We start from the raw sequence: 25,275 nt of genomic DNA on the forward strand, positions 1-25,275 counted from the left end.
ATTATTAATAACAACAGCCACTTGTATTTTTCTCTTATTATTTTCATCAACAATATGGTTTAGTAATTAAAATCATTTAATTATTGTCCGTGCAGAGGCTATTCCATTTTATTGATCTATGGCGCATTCATTTTGATTCTTTACACGTGTAATGATGTCCAGTGACTTGTTTGCATTATTTATGCATAATTTTATTTATTTGTAAGACTTTTTTATGACTAAATTTGGTAATGGGAGAGTAAAAATATTTTTAAAACGTACACCGTTCAAACTAGGCTGCTTATGTTGAAGTGTTTGGGATGTGGCTTTTAATGATGAGACCTTTTTTGTAATCAGGCTCTCAAAAAGTATATAACAATTTGGATATAGATTTATCGGCCAACATATCGGTTATCGGCTTTCAAAAATAAAGAATAATCGGTTATCGGTATCGGCCAAAATTTTCATATCGGTGCATCCCTAAAAAACATTTAAAAATCTTCAGAGAGAACATATTTTTCTCAATGTTATGTCAAATCAAGTCAAGTCACCTTTATTTAAATAGCGCTTTTAACAATACAGATTGTGTCAAAGCAGCTTTACAGTATTAAATAGGAAAATAGTGTGTCAATGCAAAAGGACAATAGTAAACATCATCATTCATCATTGAATTCAGTGAGGTCATCGTCCAGTTCAGTTCAGGTTAAATAGTATCTGTGCAATCAAGTCGACGATATCGCTTGATATTAAGGTAATAAACAAGCTATTAATTGACAGTAAATGTACCTTTGTTTCGTATGCTCTAAGTCTTTTCTGCCACTGTTGCTATTCTCTTGCCGTTTAACTCTTTGAATTGTTGATTGTGCTGTTGGAGAAATAACAGAGTTCAGTTTAATTGCATAACTGAAATTCATAGCATTATGCATATCACGTAATACTTACTATGCTATACATCACAGCCTACTACAGCGTTTCTGGAGATGAAATAAAAGTGTACAAATATCGTTCTCTGATTCTTACCCACAATGCCCTCTGTTCCTCTGGAGTGTGGTTTGATTGGATGAATGTCCAGGGCGTCAGCACAGGCTTTCTGCAGGAGTCTCTGAATCTCTGTGTTCTGAGAAAGCATAAAAACAAAGAAAAAACATGACGTTCAGAAACACTCCTGAGATCATGTTTTAAAGGGGTCATATGATGCGCTTTCATTTTTTCCTTTCTCTTTGGAGTGTTACAAGCTCTTGGTGCATAAAGAAGATCAGTAAAGATGCAAAGACTAAAGTCTCAAATCCAAAGAGATATTCTTTATAAAAGTTAAGAGTCAGCCACACCTACCTAAAACGGCTTGTTCGAACACGCCCCCACATATCTACCTCACTATGTGGGAAGATGTGCATAACGCCGCCCAAATGTTCACGCAAAGAAAGAAGGCGTAACTTTTATTCTCGCTGTAGTATTGTTGCTGCCGCCATGTCCTGAAGACGCTGTGTGCTTCGTTGTGAAAGCGAAACTACTTTGTTTGGTCTTCCAAAAGAGGACGATATCCGCGTCGTCATGCCTGGAGCTGATCCGTGCTGGTCGCTGAGGAAATACATAATTTTAGTGCTGTGGATCGCCGGATCGGCTTTCACCGCTCCTTCGCCGGGACCGCCGTTCTCGACCCCGCCGCCTCAGCTCACTCTTGCCCGGCTTCAGCTCACGCTAAGCCGGGGCTTTCGCTCACGCTAGGCCGCTGTGTTTTTCGTTGTGAAAGCGAAACTACTTTGTTTGGTCTTCCAAAAGAGGACGATATCCGCTTCGTCATGCCTGGAGCTGATCTGTGCTGGTCGCTGAGGAAATACTTCAACTTAGTGCTGTGGATCGCCGGCACATTTTATGGAGAACTGTTTACTGATCCTGGGAGAGTAACGTTAGACTAAAATGCCGGCAGTTCTGACTCACGCAAGTACGTTTTCATTTATCATTTGCCACTGATGATTCAAACGCGAATTTTTGTTGTTTTTGATGTTTGTCATTTCCCCGATCACAAATGCAGACAGGGTTTTATGTTCATGCAGCGCGATGCAATGCAACGCAACGCGTAAAAAGACAGTATAAGTTATTATAATCATTAATTATGTCCCCACTGGATGCAACAAATGCCTCGTTTATAATGGGTTTTAATGTTTTTGTCTCGTCGCTCCGGCCAGACAGGGCATCACAGTATGTGAGGGGCGTAACATTTCCGTCTCACGCTTGAGGTATTCGGCCAATCACAACACATTGGATAGCTGGCCAATCAGCGCAAACCTCGCTTTTTCAGACCGATGAGCTTTGTAAAAATCGACGCGTTTCAAAAAGGCAGGGCAGAGAGGAGAAACAATAAATGTACAGTATGTGGAAAATAATGTTTTTTTTTTTACTTTAAACCGCATAAACACATTTCATTACACCAAATACACAAAATAATGTTCTTTTTAGCAGCATCATATGACCCCTTTAAGTTTTTTTTTTTTTCTATTCACTGAGAGCCTGTCTTAATGAGAACTACATATAAAGTAGATAGATTCTAAATTGAAAAGAAAGAAAGAAAACACACACACACACACACACACACACCTTTCCGGCGGTCTCGTGAGCGCAGTCGAGGGCCGTCCGCTGCCTCTTGTTGCGCAGGTGCACTAAAGCCCCTCTGTGCAGCAGGAGCTCCACCAGCTGGATGTGTCCCCCCCTCACCGCCTCATGCAGACCAGTGTTACCATGATTATTAGCCAGATTCACCAGTGCACCGCTCTGATCCACATTGAGTGTGTCCAAGAAGCATTCATTTACCCAAAGAATATCAAAGAACAAATCATTAATTATATATACAGTATATATATATATATATATATATATATATACACACACACACACACACACATACGGTAACGCTTTAGTATAGGGAACAAAACTCACTAATAACTAGTTGTTTATTAGCATGACTATTATTAACATATTGGCTGTTTATTAGTACTAATAAAGCACATATTCTGCATGATTATATTCTACATCCCTAATCCTGCCCAATACCTAAACTTAAAAACTACTTTACTAAAAGTCATAGTTAATGGTTTGTTAATAGAGAGAACTGGACCTTAAAATAAAGTGTGACCACTATATATATACAGTGGGTACGGAATGTATTCAGACCCCCTTAAATTTTTCACTCTTTGTTATATTGCAGCCATTTGCTAAAATCATTTAAGTTTATTTTTTCCTCATTAATGTACACATAGCACCCCATATTGACAGAAAAACACAGAATTGTTGACATTTTTGCAGATTTATTAAAAAAGAAAAACTGAAATATCACATGGTCCTACGTATTCAGACCCTTTGCTGTGATATATATAGATCAACCATGATTTATCGGTCAATCAGATGCATTTGAAATAACTTTTTCTGTGCGCGTGCTTTGGTTGTGCCAACTTGTGTGAGCACATGGGCGAATAAACGAGATAGTCTATGTATGACCGGACGATTTATTCAAAACGAGACGATGTGAACATTATGGAGCACTAAACACTCTCATGCAGTGCATGTTTCATTCATACTCGAAGCCGGAGGGCGCTCTCGCGCAGAAAGTCCAAAATGGCCCAATATAATATATATATATTTGGTAACTCTTTAGAATAGGGAACCCTTATTCATTATTAACTATGACTTTTCCCTCAATAAATTTGCCCTAATTTGCTGTTTATTAATACTGTAGTTCGTAAGGTAGTTGTTCATTTTAGGTATTGGGTAGGATTAAGGATGTAGAATAAGGTCATGTAGAATAAGGCATTAATTTGTGCTTAATTAGTACTAATAAATGGCTAATATTCTAGTAATATGCATGTGTAACGAATCAGCTCATGGGAAATATGAATAATTAATCATAACAAGTTAAGATCGTAAATGTATCTGGTGTCAGTGTTGCTATGGAACCAGGGGCCTGTTCGGCTTCCTGGGGTGTTACAGAGTATTTGTTAAATCTAGCTAACTAAATATATATTGTGTGTTTGAGTGGTCCAGACGCTACACATGCTAATAACCAACTAGTTAAGAGAACCTAAAAAAAGTGTTACCATATATTTCTATCATGAGAACTCTCTGGAGATTTTAGCATGGTGATGGATATGACAATGTTAATGTATTTGGTATTGGCGGAACAGATCTGCTACGCTGCTGCTGAATTGCTGCTGCTGTTGGTTATTGCTGTAGCTGCAGATTATTGCTGCTGCTGAAAGCAAGTACAGGGACTTGCTACTGCCAATACAGAGGTGGACAGTAACTAAGTACATTTACTTGAGTATTGTACTCAAGTACAGTTTTTGAGTATCTGTACTTTACTTGAGTATAATTTTTTCTGGAAACTTATGTCTTTAACTTCACTACATTTGAAAGACAACTATTGTACTTTTCACTCCACTACATTTCTATCAATGTCCTCGAAGTAGAAAGTCGTTACTATGTAGTAGCTTTGAAAGTCAGTGGGTGATTTTTTTCTTCTCTAAAACGTGACTTTCTTTTTTTTTCAGACAGTTTATCAGTAATCACTCTTGTAGGGCTATGTGAAGGCATTTCCCAGCATTTTTTGAACACTGACCAGTTGCAAATGTGATATTTATTTACAACAATTCAATAATAAGAAGTTAATTTTGTGGTATATATTAGACACAATATTGTCTGATTTTGCTAAATTGTGTAGGTGAAAATATTACATATAAAGCCACAGAAGAACTGCTGTGCATCTCCTAATAAAACACAATAGGTGTTGGACTTGAAGCAGCACTGCACAGACTGTTCTGTGTATGACATCAAAGTACCGCGAGAGCGATTAGACAGCATTTAAAATGTTTGTTTTGATGTCAAATAAGTCTTGCTGTTTTGCTTTTTTGTTAAAGCAGCGTTGCTGTTGTAAAGTTGTACAGCTACAGTTGTGTTGCTGGGTTTTAAAGCAGGTTTGATTTTTCGTTCTTCCTTATCACTCTGTATTTACAGGATTTCACTGTCCACTCTGTTCAAATGTGGATGAATGGCTACACATAGATGTGTGCACACACTGTCAGAACTGTGTGAGATCACTACCATCCTGCTTTTGTGGGGGTGGGTAGGGGTGTTAAACAATTTTTTGTGTTTTGTTTTTTCCCCCATAGGTTTTTAACATTTTAAATGCTCTTTATTCCAAACATACTACAAGCTAGTCAGTGTATTCAGCAGGTGTAATGTATTCTAAGTTGCTTCAGAAGTATTGTAAGTACTACTACGTACAACAATAAAACAGTGCATTGACATAGAAAAGGAAATTTACTTTTGGTACTTAAGTACTTTTAAAAGCAAGTACTTCTGTACTTTTACTTAAGTAAAAATCTGTCTTTACAACTCTTACTTGTAATGGAGTAATGTTCGACCAGCAGTATCTGTACTTTCACTCAAGTAATGGAGTTGAGTACTTTGTCCGCCTCTGAAAGTCAATTTCTACGGTGCATTGTGCCTCTTGCTCTGGAAAATGCAGTGAGCGTTTCTGCTCACATTCCTTTAGATCGTAAATGTATCTGGTGTCAGTGTTGCTATGGAACCAGGGGCCTGTTCGGCTTCCTGGGGTGTTACAGAGTATTTGTTAAATCTAGCTAACTAAATATATATTGTGTGTTTGAGTGGTCCAGACGCTACACATGCTAATAACCAACTAGTTAAGAGAACCTAAAAAAAGTGTTACCATATATTTCTATCATGAGAACTCTCTGGAGATTTTAGCATGGTGATGGATATGACAATGTTAATGTATTTGGTATTGGCGGAACAGATCTGCTACGCTGCTGCTGAATTGCTGCTGCTGTTGGTTATTGCTGTAGCTGCAGATTATTGCTGCTGCTGAAAGCAAGTACAGGGACTTGCTACTGCCAATACAGAGGTGGACAGTAACTAAGTACATTTACTTGAGTATTGTACTCAAGTACAGTTTTTGAGTATCTGTACTTTACTTGAGGCACTGAAAGCACGCTGCAATGCTCAAGCGAATGCTAATCAGCCATTTAATTGTAAAGCAGCAAGCTCATTGGCTGCAAATGTAATGATTTCTTCAGAAATCATTCTAATATGCTGATTTATTATCAGAGCTGGAAACTGTTGTGCTGCTTCATATTTTCTTGGAACCTGTGACACTTTTTTCAGGATTCTTCGATGAATAAAAAGCTAGAAGAGCATTTATTTAAAATATAAATATTTTCTAACAATATACACTACCGTTCAAAAGTTTGGGGTCAGTAAATTTTTATTTTTTGGAAAGAAATGAAAACTTTTATTCAGCAAGGATGTGTTAAATTGTTAAGAAGTGATAGCAAAGATTTATATGCTGTTCTTTTTTTACTTTTTATTCATCAAAGAATCCTGAAAAAAGTATCGCAGTTTCCAAAAAAATATTTGGCAGCACAACTGTTGCCAACATTAATAATTCTAATAATAATCAGTATATTAGAATGATTTCTGAAGGATCATGTGACACACTTCAGACTGGAGTAATGATGCTGGAAATTCAGCTTTGCATCACAGAAATAAATTATATTTTAAAGGATATTAAAATAGAAACCATTATTTTATATTGTAATAACATTTTGCAAGATTACTGTATTGTTTGATTACTGTATTATATTTCTGTATATTAAACCATATTATTGAAAATATACCATAGTATGAAATATAGTGTTAAAATTAATATATAGATTTTAAAAACCTATATAAATGTAATATAGTACCTCCAGCAAAATGGTGGCTATCTCCAGATTTCCCTTTAGACAAGCAAGAATCAGCGGTGTGTTTCCATACTGATCTTTCTTGTTCAGTTTGGCATTACACTCCAACAAAGCAGACACCACCTGTAACACACACACACACACACAAACTACAGATGTTTAAAAGAAACAGTTCAACCACAAAATGAAAAATCTTACTCATGTTCTGCATTCACAAAATGTGAATTTTTGAAAATATCCTGGTCACTCTTTAAAACATGAGTAATACAGACCTATTTTATGATACTTTTACATCCTTTTTGAAGCTTTACAACCCAATTCCTCTTTTTATAATTTATAATTAAAAAAAAATAATAATATTTTTTTTTTTGAAAAACAGGGTGAGTATATGATGACAGAATTTTGGGGTTATTTACTATTATATTAGTAAATGCTTAAACAGATTTTGGTCTTTAAAATAATCAGGATTCTTTGATTAATAAAAGGATCAAAAGAACAGCATTTATTTGAAATCGTTTGCAACATTATATGTCTTTACTGTCATCATTTAAATGCATCCTTGCTCAATAAATATATACATTTTTCAAAAATCTTACTGACACTGAAGAGTGTATGTATATAAATGAAATTGCACAATATGTTGATATATATTATACTGCAGGGCTGTTGAATGCTTGAATCTGAAGCGGTTTATTATGTTCAGAAAGCACATACTATTTCTCCTGCTCTCTCTCCCTTACAGACGCACACACACACACACACAATACAGACACTTGCACACACAGAAACACACACGTGCTAATGTTGTTAGCGCTACTCTGACGATTTTATCAGTAAAATAGTTTAGCTACTGGTTAAACACTGGCTTCAAAGCAGTGATGTTGTTGTGAGAGGAGAGCTGTGATTGGTCGAGATCTGCGCACCTGTATGTGGCTGTTCTGGCAGGCCAGGTGAAGCGGCGTGGCGCTCTGATTGCTGCGGGTGTTGATGTTGGCAGCATGGCGGGTGAAGAGAGACACCAGAGCTGTGTGTCCGTGCAGCGCTGCCACGTGGAGCGGACTGAAGCCGTCAGCACTTCTGCTGTTCACACCCACACCATCCGGCTGCAGATGAGCGCTTTTCTGAACACACACAGACTCAAAGTTACCGAAGTCATACATTTAGTTTTTTAATTCATCTTGAATTTGAAACCCACTTTTGCAGATTATATCAGAAATTAACATTCTTCTATTACATTAACTTTGTTAAGAGCTTAATTTAGCATCTACTTACTAACTAACAAACTAAATAAAATGTGTAACCGCTGGGATTTATTTGAAATCACAAAAATACAAAACAAACAAACAAACAAAAAACACAAGAACACTTTTGTGCCATTAATAATTAAAATGTGTTCTACATTTTATTACTGACTCTTTACTTTTTGAAACATTGTTTACTTAACTGAAAAACAAAAACAAATGCTTGAAGGCCATTGTTTTGATTTATTAATGATTTATAATTATTAATTTGCATAAACAGCAAATTGTACTCTTTAAACAAACAAGCAAACAAACAAAAAGCCCTTCAGGTAAATGAGTGTGTTCAGACCTTCTGTGCAGGTTCACAGCTGCGACACTGACACAGAGGATGACACAGCTCTGTCTGAACTGGCACTGAAACATCCTCTTCCTCTGGCTCCTCATCCAGCCAATCCAAAAGATAACGCACCTAACACACAGACACATACACAAAAACAGACAGACACAGACAGATACACACACACACACACACACACACACACACACAAACACACAGACAGACATAGACACAGACAGACAGACAGACACACACACACACACACACACACACAGACACACCTGTCATTCTGTGGTGAACTATTATTATTATTATTATTATTATTAAAGCAAGATTAAAGCATGACAGAATCCTCTTTAGGAAGGTTTTATGTGACCCGAAATCAGCTCACCATCTGTACATCCCCATCAGCCACGGCTCTCAACAACTTCTCCACCTGTTCACCAAACACAGGAAAGAGAAAACATAATAGCAGGGTTCCACAAGTAAAAAAACAAACAAAACAACATTCTCAGTAATTAGTAAGTGATGATATATGATATTTTTAACAGTCAAATTCCCATAAAAAAACTTACTGTCTCTAACACTGATCAAGTACTGATTTTACATCATTTTCACATAATCAACGTACTTTTTTCAGTCATTTTTGGTGCTAAATTTCCCTCGTTTACAGCATTTCACCAGTATTTCGCCACAATAAAAGTTTGAAGGTTTGAAATATTAAAGCCAGAAAGTTCGAAAGTAAAAAAAATTAAGACATAAATATTGGTATTGTAACCTGTAGTACAAAATACATTATTATAATTATCAAATATTGTTGTTGTTGTTTTTTTACAGTACAATTTTAATTGTCTTTTACAATAAGAGTTCAAACATATAACGAAAATGTTTTTGATATTACATTTGTGTAGTGAGATTTACATAATTTTTACATAATTAACTTAGCATTTGCAGTATGTTTTGCTGCTTAATTTCACTCGGAGGACGAACAAGGGCTTTCTCTGATCTCATCTTGTCTTGTAACGCTATGGTCTGTCCTTCAGATGGCACTGCCGTACCTCTTTGTGTCGGATGCGTTCGGTCTCCGGCGGTGTGGCCTCAACACTCAATGAAGACGCGCTGGACATAGATGAACGTCTACTGCTGCAGTAAGACGGCTGAGGAGAGCGACTCGGAGACTGAACAATCAGAGAAATTCAGTGGAGGTTAGAAATGGAGACTAAAGTCTATCAAAAGGTCTGCTGCTAAAATACTTCCTCTGTAAAGATTCTCCAGGTCAGCACACAATCATCCAGCAGAAGTATTCGTTATTCTCTGTTGCTCAAGATGTTTTGCAACTTGTCAGAATGGGTTCATCGGTTGAGACACAGATGAGCATCTAGAGCAGGGTTTCCCAAACACGGGTTCACACTTGATGACAATTTAATCATTATATCAGATGTAACATTAAAATATATAAATGGGGCTGCATGATAATTGCGATACAGCTTAAGGCAATTATTAAATAAAAGGTTGTGTTTTAATAAAAAAAAAAAACTGTGTTTCAGAGTGAAGCTAAGTATTGTGCATTAAATATTATTATTATTATTATTATTATTATTATTAAATTTGGTCAGGTTTCTACAACACCAGTGTGACTGTAATGTGAACTTAGACACTATCACAATTTATGATTAAATGACATGAGAGAACCTTGAACATGCGAATGTGTCATTAAATTATTCAAATATTAACTTTAAGCAAACATTTTACATCTAAGGTGTTTGGCAGAAAAAGTAATACAAAAAGAATTACAAAAAATACTGATTTAGAGAAACAAATCCAGCTTGCACAAACAAACTTTGTTAGACATTTGAACCTCACCTCGAATCCACTTTCCCTTTTGTTTCAGAGTGAAGCTAAGTATTGTGCATTAAATATTATTATTATTATTATTATTATTATTATTAAATTTGGTCAGGTTTCTACAACACCAGTGTGACTGTAATGTGAACTTAGACACTATCACAATTTATGATTAAATGACATGAGAGAACCTTGAACATGCGAATGTGTCATTAAATTATTCAAATATTAACTTTAAGCAAACATTTTACATCTAAGGTGTTTGGCAGAAAAAGTAATACAAAAAGAATTACAAAAAATACTGATTTAGAGAAACAAATCCAGCTTGCACAAACAAACTTTGTTAGACATTTGAACCTCACCTCGAATCCACTTTCCCTTTTACTGGAGTCATTGTGTCTGCACTCCAACAATGACAGAATCTACAACACACATAATACAACATCATCTACAAAATGCTTTTCTGCTGATATTAAAACAAACCGTTTGCTCTATGTTTGTAGGTGTGAGATGCTGTTAAAAATCGAGGCACAGAATCCAGTCTGCACATAACTCGAACCTTGGAGTTGAGCGCACAGTGTAAGGGAGTCTCCTTGGCTTTGTTGTGGATGAGGGTTGAAGCTCCGTTCTCCAGGAGCACCTCCATGATGCCCTCGTAACCCCAGCGAGCGGCGATGTGCAGCGGTGTGTCTCCCTTATCGTTCTGAACGTTCAGTCGACAGGAGTGCAGGTCGAAGTACAGCAGTGCCTTCACACACTGAGACACACATTCACATCAAGAACGAAATATCGGCATTACACACACCACCACACTCCATCACAGAAACACAATATTTAAGAAGCAAAATAATAACCCATTTGTAAATTAAACATTCAATAATGATGCTAGTCAAACAGCTTAGGCACAGTTTAATGTGTGTCATAAAGACAGACAGACAGATGATAGATAGATAGACAGACAGACAGACAGACAGACAGACAGACAGACAGACAGACGGAAGATAGATAGACAGACAGACAGACAGACAGACGATAGACAGACAGACAGATGGAAGATAGATAGACAGACAGACAGATGATAGATAGATAGATAGACAGACAGACGATAGATAGACAGACAGACAGACGGTAGATAGATAGACAGACAGACAGACAGATGATAGATAGATAGACAGACGACAGACAGACAGATGATAGACAGACAGACAGACAGACAAACAGACAGACAGACAGACGATAGACAGACAGACAATAGACAGATGATATAGACAGACAGACAGACAGACGATAGATAGACAGACAGACGATAGACAGACAGACGGTAGATAGATAGACAGACAGACAGACAGACAGATGATAAATAGACAGACTGATAGACAGACAGACGGTAGATAGATAGACAGACAGACAGACGGTAGATAGATAGACAGACAGACAGACAGACAGACAGACAGACGATAGACAGACAGACGGTAGATAGACAGACAGACAGACAGACGATAGATAGATAGACAGACAGACAGACAGACAGATGATAAATAGACAGACTGATAGACAGACAGACGGTAGATAGATAGACAGACAGACAGACGGTAGATAGATAGACAGACAGACAGACAGACAGACAGACAGATGATAGACAGACAGACAGACAGATGGTATAGATAGACAGACAGACAGACAGACAGACAGACAGACAGATGATATATAAATAGATAGACAGACAGATGATAGATAGACAGACAGACAGATGATAGATAGACAGACAGACAGATAGATAGATAATTAATGAATGCCTTACATCTTCGTGTCCGTACATGCAGGCCAGGTGTAAAGGGGTGTTTCCATTGTTATCCTGAGCATCTGTGTTTGCCTTATAATGCAAGAGCAGCAGCTATAAGAGCAAACAGGAAGATCAACGAAACAACAAACAAGCGACAATGTGCAGGAGTTTTATGAAACATGGCGAGATTAATTTTCAATATGCGAGAAGAAATTGCACAGACTGAACTAATGTTGGATGCTAGGAACTAGCCGCACAGATTTGCAACTCTGTTCATTACAGCTACGAATTTCCATTAACACGAGCAAGTTGAAGTTCTGACCGTGACGCCCTGGAAGCCCTTCTGGCAGGAGAGGTGCAGCGGTGTGAGCGCGTGATAATCGGTGGCGTTCACCACAGCTCCCTTTGAAACCAGCAAATCAATCAGCAGGGACTGACCTGATCAGAAGCACAACACAGGGAAACAAGTCACAACATTTATTTGTCAACTCGGTGTGAAAGCTACAGAGTCACATGGTAGCATTTCAAATAAAAATGACAAAAATTCAACACAATCTAACACATAAAATACCAGATATATGTAAACAAACGAACAAACAAAAAAGGTAAATAAACAAAACAAATCACACAAAGCAAAACAAAAAACAAACATAAACCAAACAAAAACAGTAAAGCAAAACTAGGGATGCACCGGTATCGGGCCCGATACTGAGCTCCTGTACTCGTACTTGTTAAAATGCCCCGATACCAAACGCCGATACCACACAGCATGTGATAAGTGCCATATTCAGACAAAGAAACACCGACAACAGAACAACAGACAGCAGAATGGAGTTATTAGAGATTAAAGACGTCTACGAAGTATATGTATGCAATGAATATAAAACATTCAGTATTAATGCCTGTATAGCTGATTTGCGCCAGCTGGTAAGTGGATTGAGCGCGCGGCGGCGCAGATACGCGAGCTTGTTGAGTGAAAGTTTGTAGTTCGGTCAGATATGTCAAAAAGTAGTAAGTAAAACAATGCACAAGTTACTTCATGGTAGGGAGGAAGGGAGAGAGAGAGAGAGAGAGAGAGAGAGAGAGAGGAAACTAACAGCCTGTGTGAAACGCGCTGTACTACATGTCCCTCTCATTCTGCACCAGTACAAATACGTGCACGCGTTGCGTGTGTTTTGCTTGTTTCATGAGTGTTTCTGCATAATACGAGTGGCTTTGGAAAAGAAATCGCTGCACGTTTCAGATGAAAAAAAACGCGACTTCTATTTATGAAAATATCACAGTTAGGAGATTTATAACGAGTGGTTCCCTGCATCTTTACAGCAAATCGCATGATTACAGTACTAAGCCACTGCAATGGAGCAGCTCTAATGCTATTAAATTAAAGATGATGTAGGCTACCATAGAGAGAGAAAAAAATGAACAGTGAAAGTAACAAAAACTTGTAAAATACATTTGAATGGGCATGATTAAGTGTGAAAATAACAGAAGGATACACGGTGAAACCCAAAATTATTCAGAGACCAGGTATAATTTTTTATATTTCTTTACTAGTGGGTGTAGGACACCTAAACTGTGATATATTATACCCAAAAATTCTTTATACAGTGGACTACCAGTAAAATTTATACAAATTTGGGACCAAAAATTATTCAGACCGAGTCTGGGCAAAAACTGAAGTTCAGGTTTGCGTGAAGCTGGGCGACAGCATGCCCAGGAGACTATATGCTGCCATTAAGGCTAAGGGTTGCCCGACTAAGTATTGATAGTTGTGTAAATATTGACAGCTGTATGAATAATTTTTGGTTTATTGTAATCCATTACATACCTTTCTATCAAAGTTATCTGACATTATCAAGATTTCAACAGTTTAACTCTGAGTTCTTGTCATATTTTATTAACATTTTCTAAACTATAGCGAATAAACTGTAATAATGTGAGAAATGTTGAAGGTGTCTGAATACATTTTGGTTTGACTATCTATTTGATAAATGAAGTTAACCAACTAATATTATACATACTCTTTTGGTTTCTGTACCCAATATTTAAAAAATTTACAAATGCAATGTAGCGTCTGGACCAATCAAACACACAATATATATTTTGTTAGCTATATTTAACAAATACTCTGTAACACCCCTCAGTTAACAAGCCATATGAGGACCTATGGACCCTTCCCCCGAAAAGCGTCTTAACACCTCAGAAAGACACCAGGTTCCATGGCAACCAAGGCTGATAGCACTGGTTTTATTGCTCAAAGGAATGCAAGCAGAGAGACTCACGCCTCATTTACCCGTAGGAAAGACACACAATGCCCAAAAATGGACTATTCTCTAATTAATTCATAGAAAAACCTTTCTGTGAATAAACACAAATATCCTTCAGGTCATTATGTATGTTGTCTTTGATATTTTATACTGTTTTATGTAGGCTTATGATGGTACCACTCGTTCCTGTCATCTTACCTATATGTAATCCTACCATGTTTAGTATCTATGAATTAGTCTTCTGATGATCTAAACGAGCGTGTATATTATATGTTGGTACATAGGCAATATATTAGTGTCCTGAGAGTCTTTAGTAATTTCGATTCAAGTTCCATATGCAAACTACCATGCTTTCACACAAGGGGTCATAAAACTCCCCAGTATTTCCAAACTCCCGCTTGGGATTTCAGCCTTTCTCATTGGACAAGCTCATCCTGAGAGGCGTGAATCTTGTCAGGCCTTAAAGGCCTCACACCAGTGACCCGCCTATCAGTCTATGATTTGGTTGAATTTTGAGAAGATGAAAATGTGAGCTACAATGCTCCAAGACACCCTAAGTTTTGTGCCAGGCCTCGGGCCTTGACTTTCCATTCACCAAGATAATCTGACTCAAACTGGTTCTTTTCCATCAACCAACTTCAGCAAACATCAACTTGAGCCTTCAGATTGCATCAGGAATCTCTGTCAGACAGACAAGACGTGCAAGTATGAAACTTAGTCTTATTAATTGATACATTAGGTATCCTTCGCACCTTTTTACAAAGGTGTGTTTGAACTAAGAATCTGATGTTTCCTTCAGGCTATAAATCTGCTAAATATCAAATGGTTCCATAACTTCATTCTTTATTTCTCTCCTTTTTACTGCTTAAGCTTTAACCATTTTCCTATACCAACTGCATGCATGTCAGATCTGCTACATGTGCATGTGTATGTTAGACTAGTTTAAGTGTTTATGTAGTATGTTGGACTAGTTTAAGTGTTTATGTAGTTAATAAAGTCTTACTTGTATCACACTTGACGTTGTTCATTGTTTGCTCATAACTGGAGTCACTTAATCATGCAGATTTATGCTACAGGCTCTGTGTAGAATTGTACAGTAAGAAAGTTATTTCCCTTAACCAGGAAATTAACGTTCTTAGAATTGACAGACAGTTGACCCTGAGAGGTCAAGTAAATACTTACAGCGGATCTAAATATTTATAATTAATTTTAACTAGTTATGATTAATTATTCATATTTCCCCGTGAGCTGATTCGCTACAGCAATGAAAATATTGGTAACTGTACTCTGTATCGGCAAGCACACAAAAAAAATAAAAGTATCGGTATCGGGCGAGTGCTGGAAAAAGTGGTATCGGTGCATCCCTAAGCAAAACAAAACAAAACCAAATAAAAACAAACAAAACACACAAGCAAAAACAAACAAAAACAAAGCAAAATTAGGTCAATGCTCACCACAAACAGCAGCAACATGTAGAGGAGTATAGCCTCTGTCATCCCGAGAGAACGGAGTCACTATGGACGGGTCGTTTAACCTACTAAACCAAGAAAGTGCCAAGAAAGACAAGCAAAGCAACACTTTAATAATTAATGAGAAAAGCAGGCCTACATTCAAACTGCATACTTTCTAATATGTTCACTTTGCGGTGGTCATCAGCCCAATACACTGTTGCTATTACTGTATCAAACTGAATTTGATAAAGTTAAAGACATAAAGTTGTGATAAAGAATAAAATAAAGAAAAATCAATCAATGATTATACAATACAGCCATTGCATGAGCCAATGAAAGTCTTTAGATCTTTATTTAATACAATTTAAAGTATTTTATTTATTTAATAAAATGACTTGAATGAAGAACAGCTAAGTGCTGTCTAAAAGTAATTAATGCAAAATTTCAGATCACGGACTCACTTTATATTAAATGTCCTTTACTAATATGTACTTGCATCTAAATTAATCATTTGACAAAATGCACTTATTGTGTACATACATGTTTTTAGATTGTATTAATATTTGAAAATACAGTCCTGTAATTACATCTGTAATTAATTTCTGTATCTATAATTACACTGTTGACCCTACCTCTACCCCTTAAACCCAACAAGACCACCAAACCTGTCCCTACTCTTAATCGTATCCACTCTCAATAGCAGCAAGTGTTTTGCAATTTTTTTACAAACACAATAGGTACACTGTAGCTAAAAATTCATTATTTTATTATCAAGCGCACAGTATTTAAAGACACCTAATATAAAGTGGGACCCAGATCACTTCAAAAGCTCCTCTGCATTTATTGTGTGGATGATATGCATGATGTTCGTCAGCACTGACCCTGAGATGTGGCGGTCACAGGTGTCACAGGAACAGAGTGGGTGACATAACTTCCTCCCGTCCTCCTCATTCTCACTATTGCTCAGCAAACGCTTCACCTCGGCCTCATTTCCTCTCACAATGTGCTGGCCACACACACACACACACACACAGACAGACAAACACACACACACACACACACACACAGACAAACACACAGACAAACACACATACACAGAGACACACACACACATGCACAGACACACAGACAGACACACTTAAGTGTCAATTGAACTAATTCAACACTGCAAATGGTCTCATAAATCATATATTTATTAAATCAATAACCAATTTTGAGACAATTTTGTCTTGGTGTTTGTCTTAACTACTGTAAGGTTTTAATTCCGGTTCTAAGTCAAAAATAAGTCTGCCTGACTTGTTGAATAAATCAGATTTTTATTTGTATAATGTCTGTCATCAATTATGAGATACAATTGTTTGTTTTCGAGTAAAGCTCTTACTATGAGCACTAAATGTGATATTTCTTATATTTCTTTACTTGGGCAGTAAAGTTGAAACTAGCTACACAAACAGCCAAAGGTGCTCACCTCAAACAGCCGGTCTATAGGTGTAGCATTCTGGGACAGCAGGTCCACCTTCTGTCTGAAGGACAGTCTATCTCCTGACCCCTGTGGACCACAGCGCACATTTATAGACAAGACATGCAGCTATGGGAGGTGTTAATATGTGGTTAGTTCCCACAATCCTAAATGCATGTAACTAAACTAAAACACTGAGACATGTAAGATTAAAGATTTTTCTTATGACCACATATACATATATATATATATATATATATATATATATATATATATACCTTTAAACAGGGTTTTCAAAGAATGTTTCAGCAAAGAAAATGTATGATTCCAAGTCATTTGATAAAAGAAGTCACATTCACCCAAGGAGGTAGCAATGCACAGTACAGAAGGCTGCTCAAGCGTTTTCCGTTACGATCAATATCAGACAGCTCATCGACAAAGCACAAGTACTCTCATTATTTAGCAAATTAATACACTTTTCAGTGAGTTGAAGATGTATTTGTTATCAGTTTTACTCTGCACTATTCTTATCAGTGGTGTTTGCTAAGGTTAGCAAAAAGGAGTTGCATAAAGGAGGGTCATAAACACCAGACTATCACAGAGGCTCTTTTGACTTGGACCAGTTAACAGCCATGTAGTAACACATTAGCAACCAGCCAGTACACCCTGGCAACCGCACAGATGTTTAAAAAAATACCTTATAGCAAAGCCCTGACAACCACCACCAGCACCCGATAAAATTTTGCAAGGGCAATTTTTGAGAAAGTTATATATATCACTATATAGTCATTTTTGTTTGAAGTAAGGTAGATATAAAACATTTTGATACTATTGAAATTTTCATAATTCTCCACACCAGTTCCGATATCATTGCAAAAAAATAATACTAGCCTAGATAATATATTTTACAAAATCTCAAGTTTATTGAATACAAGTAAACAGTAAAAAATAGAAACAAACAAATTACAACAGGACAAATAAATACAATAGAACAAAAAGAGTTTAAGTTTTTCATGTACATCTATGAGAAAAAAAGAAAGGCTACAGAAACTGAATGAAGAAAAAAAAACTGCATAGCCTTCACTGTATAAATTAAGTATCCAGATTAATCTTTATTAAATTTCCAAAAGTTATTCAGTCAAGAGTAGTGAATGATCAACATCCGTGTGGAGAACTCCCTGATCATGTGGATTCCTGTTGGAAATTTGGATTTCAAGGATATGAGGAGTCTCATAATTTATCATTTTTGTTTATATTTGACAGTTTAAGTTAGGGCTGAACGATTTTGGAAAATAATCTAATTGCAAATTTTTTTTTTTTTTTTACCAATATTGCGATTTAATATACAATTATTTTTTAAAGCTCTTTATGTTCTGTATTATTCAACAAAGACAAGCTATAAATCATTCTATAGTATGACTAACACGATATTAGATAGATTAAACTTAAATGTTCTTTTCTGTAGGCCAGGCCTATATGTTACGATGAAATTAGGTGATGCATGAATTGATACGAATGATATTTTTATTTAACAACTACAATCACAGTATATTGACTGATTTGTTGAACTTCCAACCTTGTAAGCATGTAATAATTATGACAACACTGACAAATAAGCCTGGTGTAAACATTAATATGAAAGTCAGTAACAAATCACACAAACTAAAGCAGATTGCAGAAATATAAAAACAAATCTGTTGCTTTACCACACTACTTTAATGTAAACATTTAACTACATATGTAAACATGTGGACTGCACTTTTTAAACACTGTCTGTTAACTTAGACAGACTTTAAATAAATAAATAAGAATATATATATATATATATATATATATATATATCAGTAATGAAATGCACCGTAACACGGTTACTGCTTCAATGTGCCGTTTTGAAGTACGTTCATAATATACGCTTTCAAACATTTCCACGTGTAGCGTGCCAGGGTTGCCAGGTTTTCACAACAAAACCCCCCCAATTGCTACTCAAAAATCACGTTCCAGGGGGTAAAATACACGGGGTTCCCCAAACCGCGGACTTGGCAACACTGTAGCGTGCCAACTTGATGCTTCCTCTGAAGACTGTTTAGATGTGTTCGACTTGAAGCAGCGCTGCTTAGAGTAGACCGATGGGTGTGTGAAATCAAAGTACTGCGAGAGCTATTAGAGAGCGTGGACGTCTCCTTATGCTTTCTCTCGCCGTATTTTGATGACACACACCGACGATCTTCAAGTCGAACACACCTCTTTACTCTCGCGTGTCACGTGACCGAGTGTAATCGCAGCCTCTGCGGTTGAAAAATCGTGTTTTTTTCATATCGCGATATTATCGCAAATGCAATTAATCGTTCAGCCCTAGTTTAAGTGCAGTAAATCGTGTAAGGACTCATTTTTTCACTTACGCACATGGTGTCCGGCAGCATTATGTGTGTGTGCGCGCACAGAAACTGTCTCTCAGACGATGCCGAATTGAGTTATTTTTGAGTCCTTTTTTGCAGCTTATTGAACTTGAATGGTTTAAAATTGTTTGTTGTAAACACGCAAGTAAATGATAAACTTTCGTGAGGGTGTGGAGCTATAACTTCACACGGAGCTCAACTGTGATTGAGACAATAATCCAAAATCTCTATAGATTGACAAATATCTACTGGTTTATTGTGTCTACCGGTAAATCGGGCAGCCCTACTTGCATTATATGGAAAGGAGCAGCGTGCACATTCTGCTAAAGCTCTCTTTTGCCATTTTTGAGTGAAATGTTCCTTTACCCACTTATTGCGTTTTTTTTGAGGAGGATTCAGTCCACTAGTTGTTGGATTATCATCACTACTAGGACCTGAACCAAAACGTGATTGTCTCAACCATTCTTACCGCTGCCGTAGCTTACCAGAGCGCTCTGGGTGAGGTTTCCCTGGCTGATGTACTCCACCGCAGCCTCAAACGAGGTGAGACAGTAACTCAGCTCATCCTTACTGGACTTAGGGAAGCGGAAGTTCTTTATGTAACTCAGATTGGCCATCCTGAAGAAAACATCAGGATATTAGCATTCTGCATGCACAATGAAGCTCTCAACAGACTGTTAAAGATATTTAATTAATAAATCACTGCTCTTGTAACTGTGCCGCAGAAAACACAGCACTCGACTCACCAGTTAGGGATTTCTGTTTTGATTAGCAGATAGAGAATGACTAACAGGAGATCATCAGCACACACTGCCTCAATGCTCACTGCTGAAAGAGACACATCACTGTGATGAGCTGAGTGTCTGATACATAATGCACACACCAATCACTAGAGCTTTTCATAAACTGTTAATCTGAGTGTTCAGTCCACCAAACTACAATGCTACAGTGAGCGCTTCACAGGAAGAAATAGATACTGGGTTTGGGGAAATGTGCAAGATTTTCATCTTCAGTTTATTCAAAGTTTTGTAGCAGCATGTAAACAACATGCGATTAAGCACAACTGCGCTGTATATTCTGCTTCAGAATAAATGAATAACAGATTGCAATTCTAACCAAAAAGACTGCTTTTTTCAATTGTTTTATTTTAATTAATGAAGGACACTAATACTTTATTGTTTGAGCATCTAACAATTCTAAAAATGTTGTTGCACACTAAATGTTTAAACAATAAAACAAAGTGAAAACAAACAAGCAAATAAACAAATGAATGAATGAACGATCAAATAAATAAATCCTGTGCAAGTAGCCATTTTTGGTTTTATCTCTATGGGTGAATCTCTCACAATTTATGTATTTATTTTCTGTAAAGAAGATGAGCCTTTTTCAGGAATAAAGAGATTGTTTACATTACTATCATGACAATTAGCCCTTAATAAAATTATTAGGTTCAATTTAATTCTGCATAAATAAAATACAGTACAACAATTCTTCTTCTTATTATTATTATTGTAGTGATGAGTAAAATAATTTATATTATGGTATTGATAAAATAAAATAAAATAATGTCTGGACCAAGAATTGTCCACAAGGCTAAATAAGGCATAATATAATACTGGTGATAATATTACAACACTGTAGCGTGCCAACTTGATGCTTCCTCTGAAGACTGTTTAGATGTGTTCGACTTGAAGCAGCGCTGCTTAGAGTAGACCGATGGGTGTGTGTCATCAAAGTACTGCGAGAGCTATTAGAGAGCGTGGACGTCTCCTTATGCTTTCTCTCGCCGTATTTTGATGACACACACCGACGATCTTCAAGTCGAACACACCTCTTTACTCTCGCGTGTCACGTGACCGAGTGTAATCGCAGCCTCTGCGGTTGAAAAATCGTGTTTTTTTCATATCGCGATATTATCGCAAATGCAATTAATCGTTCAGCCCTAGTTTAAGTGCAGTAAATCGTGTAAGGACTCATTTTTTCACTTACGCACATGGTGTCCGGCAGCATTATGTGTGTGTGCGCGCACAGAAACTGTCTCTCAGACGATGCCGAATTGAGTTATTTTTGAGTCCTTTTTTGCAGCTTATTGAACTTGAATGGTTTAAAATTGTTTGTTGTAAACACGCAAGTAAATGATAAACTTTCGTGAGGGTGTGGAGCTATAACTTCACACGGAGCTCAACTGTGATTGAGACAATAATCCAAAATCTCTATAGATTGACAAATATCTACTGGTTTATTGTGTCTACCGGTAAATCGGGCAGCCCTACTTGCATTATATGGAAAGGAGCAGCGTGCACATTCTGCTAAAGCTCTCTTTTGCCATTTTTGAGTGAAATGTTCCTTTACCCACTTATTGCGTTTTTTTGAGGAGGATTCAGTCCACTAGTTGTTGGATTATCATCACTACTAGGACCTGAACCAAAACGTGATTGTCTCAACCATTCTTACCGCTGCCGTAGCTTACCAGAGCGCTCTGGGTGAGGTTTCCCTGGCTGATGTACTCCACCGCAGCCTCAAACGAGGTGAGACAGTAACTCAGCTCATCCTTACTGGACTTAGGGAAGCGGAAGTTCTTTATGTAACTCAGATTCGCCATCCTGAAGAAAACACCAGAATAACATTCTCCTGCACTCTTGTGTGACTGTTAAAGACATTCAATTAATAAATCACGGTTCTTGAAAGTGTGATGCAGAGAATTCAGCACTCGGCTCACCAGTTAGGAATTTCTGTTTTGATTAGCAGATAGAGAATGACTAACAGGAGATCATCAGCACACACTGCCTCAATGCTCACTGCTGAAAGAGACACGCACGGTTTAATCACTGTGATGAGCTGACACATACCGCACACACAAATCACAAGAGCTTTTCAAAACTGCCAATTTGAGCGTTCGGTCCATCAAACTGATACGAGTGCTTCATAGGAAGAACTAGATGCTGGGTTTGGCAAAATGTGAACGATTTTCATCTTCAGTTTATTCAGAATTTTGTAGTAGCAAGTAAACAACATATAATTGATCACAACTGTATATAATTTACAGATTGCAGTTCTAACCAAAAAGACTACATACATTTTTTTTTTTTTTTAGTTTCAGTTCAATTAATGAAGGACACTAATACTTTATTAATTTAATAATCTAACAATTTAGTTGCACGCTGTATGGGTAACAATTAAAAGTTAGAACAGTCTTGAAAATAAATAAAACATAATCTGTGCAAACTGCCATTTTTGGCTAGAATAGGTTTCATTATGGACCAGGCTGTATGGGTGAATCTCTCACTATTTATTTTTGTGTGAAGAAATTAAGCCTATTTTTAATTTTTTTTTACGATTAAAGAGATTGTTTACATTACTATCATGATAATTAGCCCTTAATAAAATAATTAGTTTAATTAAATTCTGCGTTAATAAAATATAGTAGAACAAACAATACCACAACGTACAATAATAATGATAAGAATAATAACAACAACAACAATAGTAATAATAAAGGCTATTATTATTATTATTGTATTGATAATTTGTGTTTAATGTTCAGACATGTTACCAACAAATGCGAGTACACAAGGCTATAACATATGACCGAAACCTGAAGAAAACAAGCACAGGACAACATAAAAATGGACAGAACCTCTTGTGCCAGACCTACACAGTTTTTCTATCTGCCTTCAGTGCCTTGTTTCGGCTAAATTGGGAAAATGACTTAACAAGCTGTTTGACAAACAGACATTAGGAAAGCATTCCTCTAGTTTACACATACTGCAAGTGCTATTGCTCTGCCAGGGCTCTGCTGCATGAAAACTAAAGACTGAGGTGACACAGAGGACTATCTGTTCGGGACTAAGTGTACACTGCCCAATCTGTTTACAGGAGCCATGCAGAAGCAGTCCGGTTAGAAAGAGGAAATTTAGACAAACCTTCACACGCACACACAGACACACAATGATAGAAAGGAAGGTTTGTGGTCACAGCACCTGTATCTCGACGTCTGGTTGAATGCATGACGGTTAAAATAACCTTCCTTATGCAGAGCAGTTTCTGCTGGGGAGACGTACAGCTGTTCAGTTGAGTCAATTCCCACTTAGCCCGAGGAATATTTATACTGCAAGAGAGAAGTGACAAATGATCACTAAATCCTTTAATACTCTTGCAGTGTCTCTATTCTTTTTCAAAACGTTAACCTATTTACATAACAAACATTTTGCAAAGTAATGATTTTTTTTTTTTTCCCCTGTGATTTTGCATGTCTCTATGATATTCTGGATATTCTTTGAATGTCTCTATGCTATTCAGGTCCTTCCCACAATCCTAGTCTACGTGACTCTTCAGCTCTCGGATAACTGAAAAATAATGAACAATAGTAATAGTGATTTGGCTTAGCAAACTCTAATGAAAAAAAACATAAGCCGACATTTCCGTCATATGTACATTAACTGACAGTCACCACTGATAAGCTACCACTAAATATTGTAGAAACTTAATTTGCTGTAAAGTTGCTTTGCAACGATTTGTATTGTGAAAAGCGCTAAACAAATAAACTTGAATTGAATTAATTGAATTGAATAAGCCTAGCAATAGAATGGCTCACCTGAATTCTGACTTCACACCAAGTTCTTTCTGCCGCAGATCCTGTAAGGACCGTGTTGTTTTGTTGAACGCTGCATCCTGTCAACACAAACAGTACATTAATAATCGGAAATAATACGTTGCAACAATGATCACCGACTTTTACAGCAGCCTTGGTACCGTATCTCTCCCTTTAAAAAAATTAAAATAAACAAAAACTATATATATATATTAGTGCTGTCAAACGATTAATCGCATTTAAAATAAAAGTTTTTATTTACATAATATATCTGTGTGTACTGTGTATATTTTTAATAGGGATGCACCGATATGAAAATTTTGGCCGATACCGATAACCGATTGTTCTTTATTTTTGAAAGCCGATAACCGATATGTTGGCCGATAAATCTATATCCAAATTGTTATATACTTTTTGAGCACCTGATTACAAAAAAGGTCTCATCATTAAAAGCCACATCCCAAACACTTCAACATAAGCAGCCTAGTTTGAACGGTGTACATTTTAAAAATATTTTTACTCTCCCATTACCAAATTTAGTCATAAAAAAGTCTTACAAATAAATAAAATAATGCATAAATAATGCAAACAAGTCACTGGACATCATTACACGTGTAAAGAATCAAAATGAATGCGCCACAGATCAATAAAACAGAATAGCCTCTGCACGGACAATAATTAAATGATTTTAATTACTAAACCATATTGTTGATGAAAATAATAAGAGAAAAATACAAGTGGTTGTTGTTATTAATAATATATCAATGATTTTGAAAAAGTAACAAATTAATACCACTGTTTTAAATAGCAGCCATTGAGCTGCAGCTCAAGCTGAAGCTGAAGAGCTGAATGAACACGGTAAACTGAAGCGTTTTGCTGGCAGCTTATTTAACTCAAGGAAATGCATCCTGAGATTAATATTAACACAACATAAACATAATATTACAACTTATATACAGTATGTACAAAATGATGCAGTTATTGCGTGCTATAGTCAGAATGTGTGATCCTGTTGTGGATGCGCTCTTCCCATAACAACGCGCTGAAACACGGCAACTAAACCCAAAGAATTCACAACGTTTTATTATAATAATGTTCTCATTAGAATGTTATATACACAACATTCCCAATCATAGTTATTAATGTTGTGCACTGCTGTTTGAACTGCGTG

General features: G+C 36.7%; 2 protein-coding genes across 7 annotated transcripts in view; one reads left to right on the plus strand and one right to left on the minus strand.

The window, feature by feature from the left end:
- Positions 1-25,275, minus strand: part of LOC107555697 (ankyrin repeat domain-containing protein 27-like) — a 48,692-nt gene that overhangs the window by 4,901 nt on the left and 18,516 nt on the right. For 4 of the 6 annotated variants that reach the window (XM_016238571.1, XM_016238569.1, XM_016238567.1 and 1 more), the window contains 19 exons: positions 24,108-24,184; positions 23,494-23,621; positions 22,233-22,314; positions 21,984-22,116; positions 17,127-17,207; positions 16,540-16,664; positions 15,662-15,744; positions 12,263-12,378; positions 11,959-12,051; positions 10,717-10,914; positions 10,520-10,579; positions 9,371-9,490; positions 8,704-8,748; positions 8,325-8,444; positions 7,658-7,855; positions 6,738-6,857; positions 2,575-2,748; positions 1,000-1,096; positions 766-844 (listed from right to left, as the gene is read on the minus strand). In XM_016238571.1, coding sequence (XP_016094057.1) covers positions 766-844; positions 1,000-1,096; positions 2,575-2,748; positions 6,738-6,857; positions 7,658-7,855; positions 8,325-8,444; positions 8,704-8,748; positions 9,371-9,490; positions 10,520-10,579; positions 10,717-10,914; positions 11,959-12,051; positions 12,263-12,378; positions 15,662-15,744; positions 16,540-16,664; positions 17,127-17,207; positions 21,984-22,116; positions 22,233-22,314; positions 23,494-23,621; positions 24,108-24,184 — 2,129 coding nt within the window. The remainder of the gene's footprint in view (positions 1-765; positions 845-999; positions 1,097-2,574; positions 2,749-6,737; positions 6,858-7,657; positions 7,856-8,324; positions 8,445-8,703; positions 8,749-9,370; positions 9,491-10,519; positions 10,580-10,716; positions 10,915-11,958; positions 12,052-12,262; positions 12,379-15,661; positions 15,745-16,539; positions 16,665-17,126; positions 17,208-21,983; positions 22,117-22,232; positions 22,315-23,493; positions 23,622-24,107; positions 24,185-25,275) is intronic. The other 2 variants (XM_016238568.1, XM_016238572.1) reach the window with 1 other exon arrangement.
- The window catches only part of LOC107555719 (histone H4), a 24,377-nt gene continuing 17,021 nt past the window's right edge, over positions 17,920-25,275 (plus strand). The window contains exons 1-2 of the mRNA XM_016238597.1: positions 17,920-17,923; positions 20,546-20,551. The gene's annotated coding sequence lies outside the window, so the exon portion shown is untranslated. The remainder of the gene's footprint in view (positions 17,924-20,545; positions 20,552-25,275) is intronic.

The sequence above is a fragment of the Sinocyclocheilus grahami genome, unplaced genomic scaffold (genome assembly GCF_001515645.1).
Source record: "Sinocyclocheilus grahami isolate Dianchi unplaced genomic scaffold, SAMN03320097.WGS_v1.1 scaffold543.1, whole genome shotgun sequence".
Classification (NCBI taxonomy): domain Eukaryota; kingdom Metazoa; phylum Chordata; class Actinopteri; order Cypriniformes; family Cyprinidae; genus Sinocyclocheilus; species Sinocyclocheilus grahami.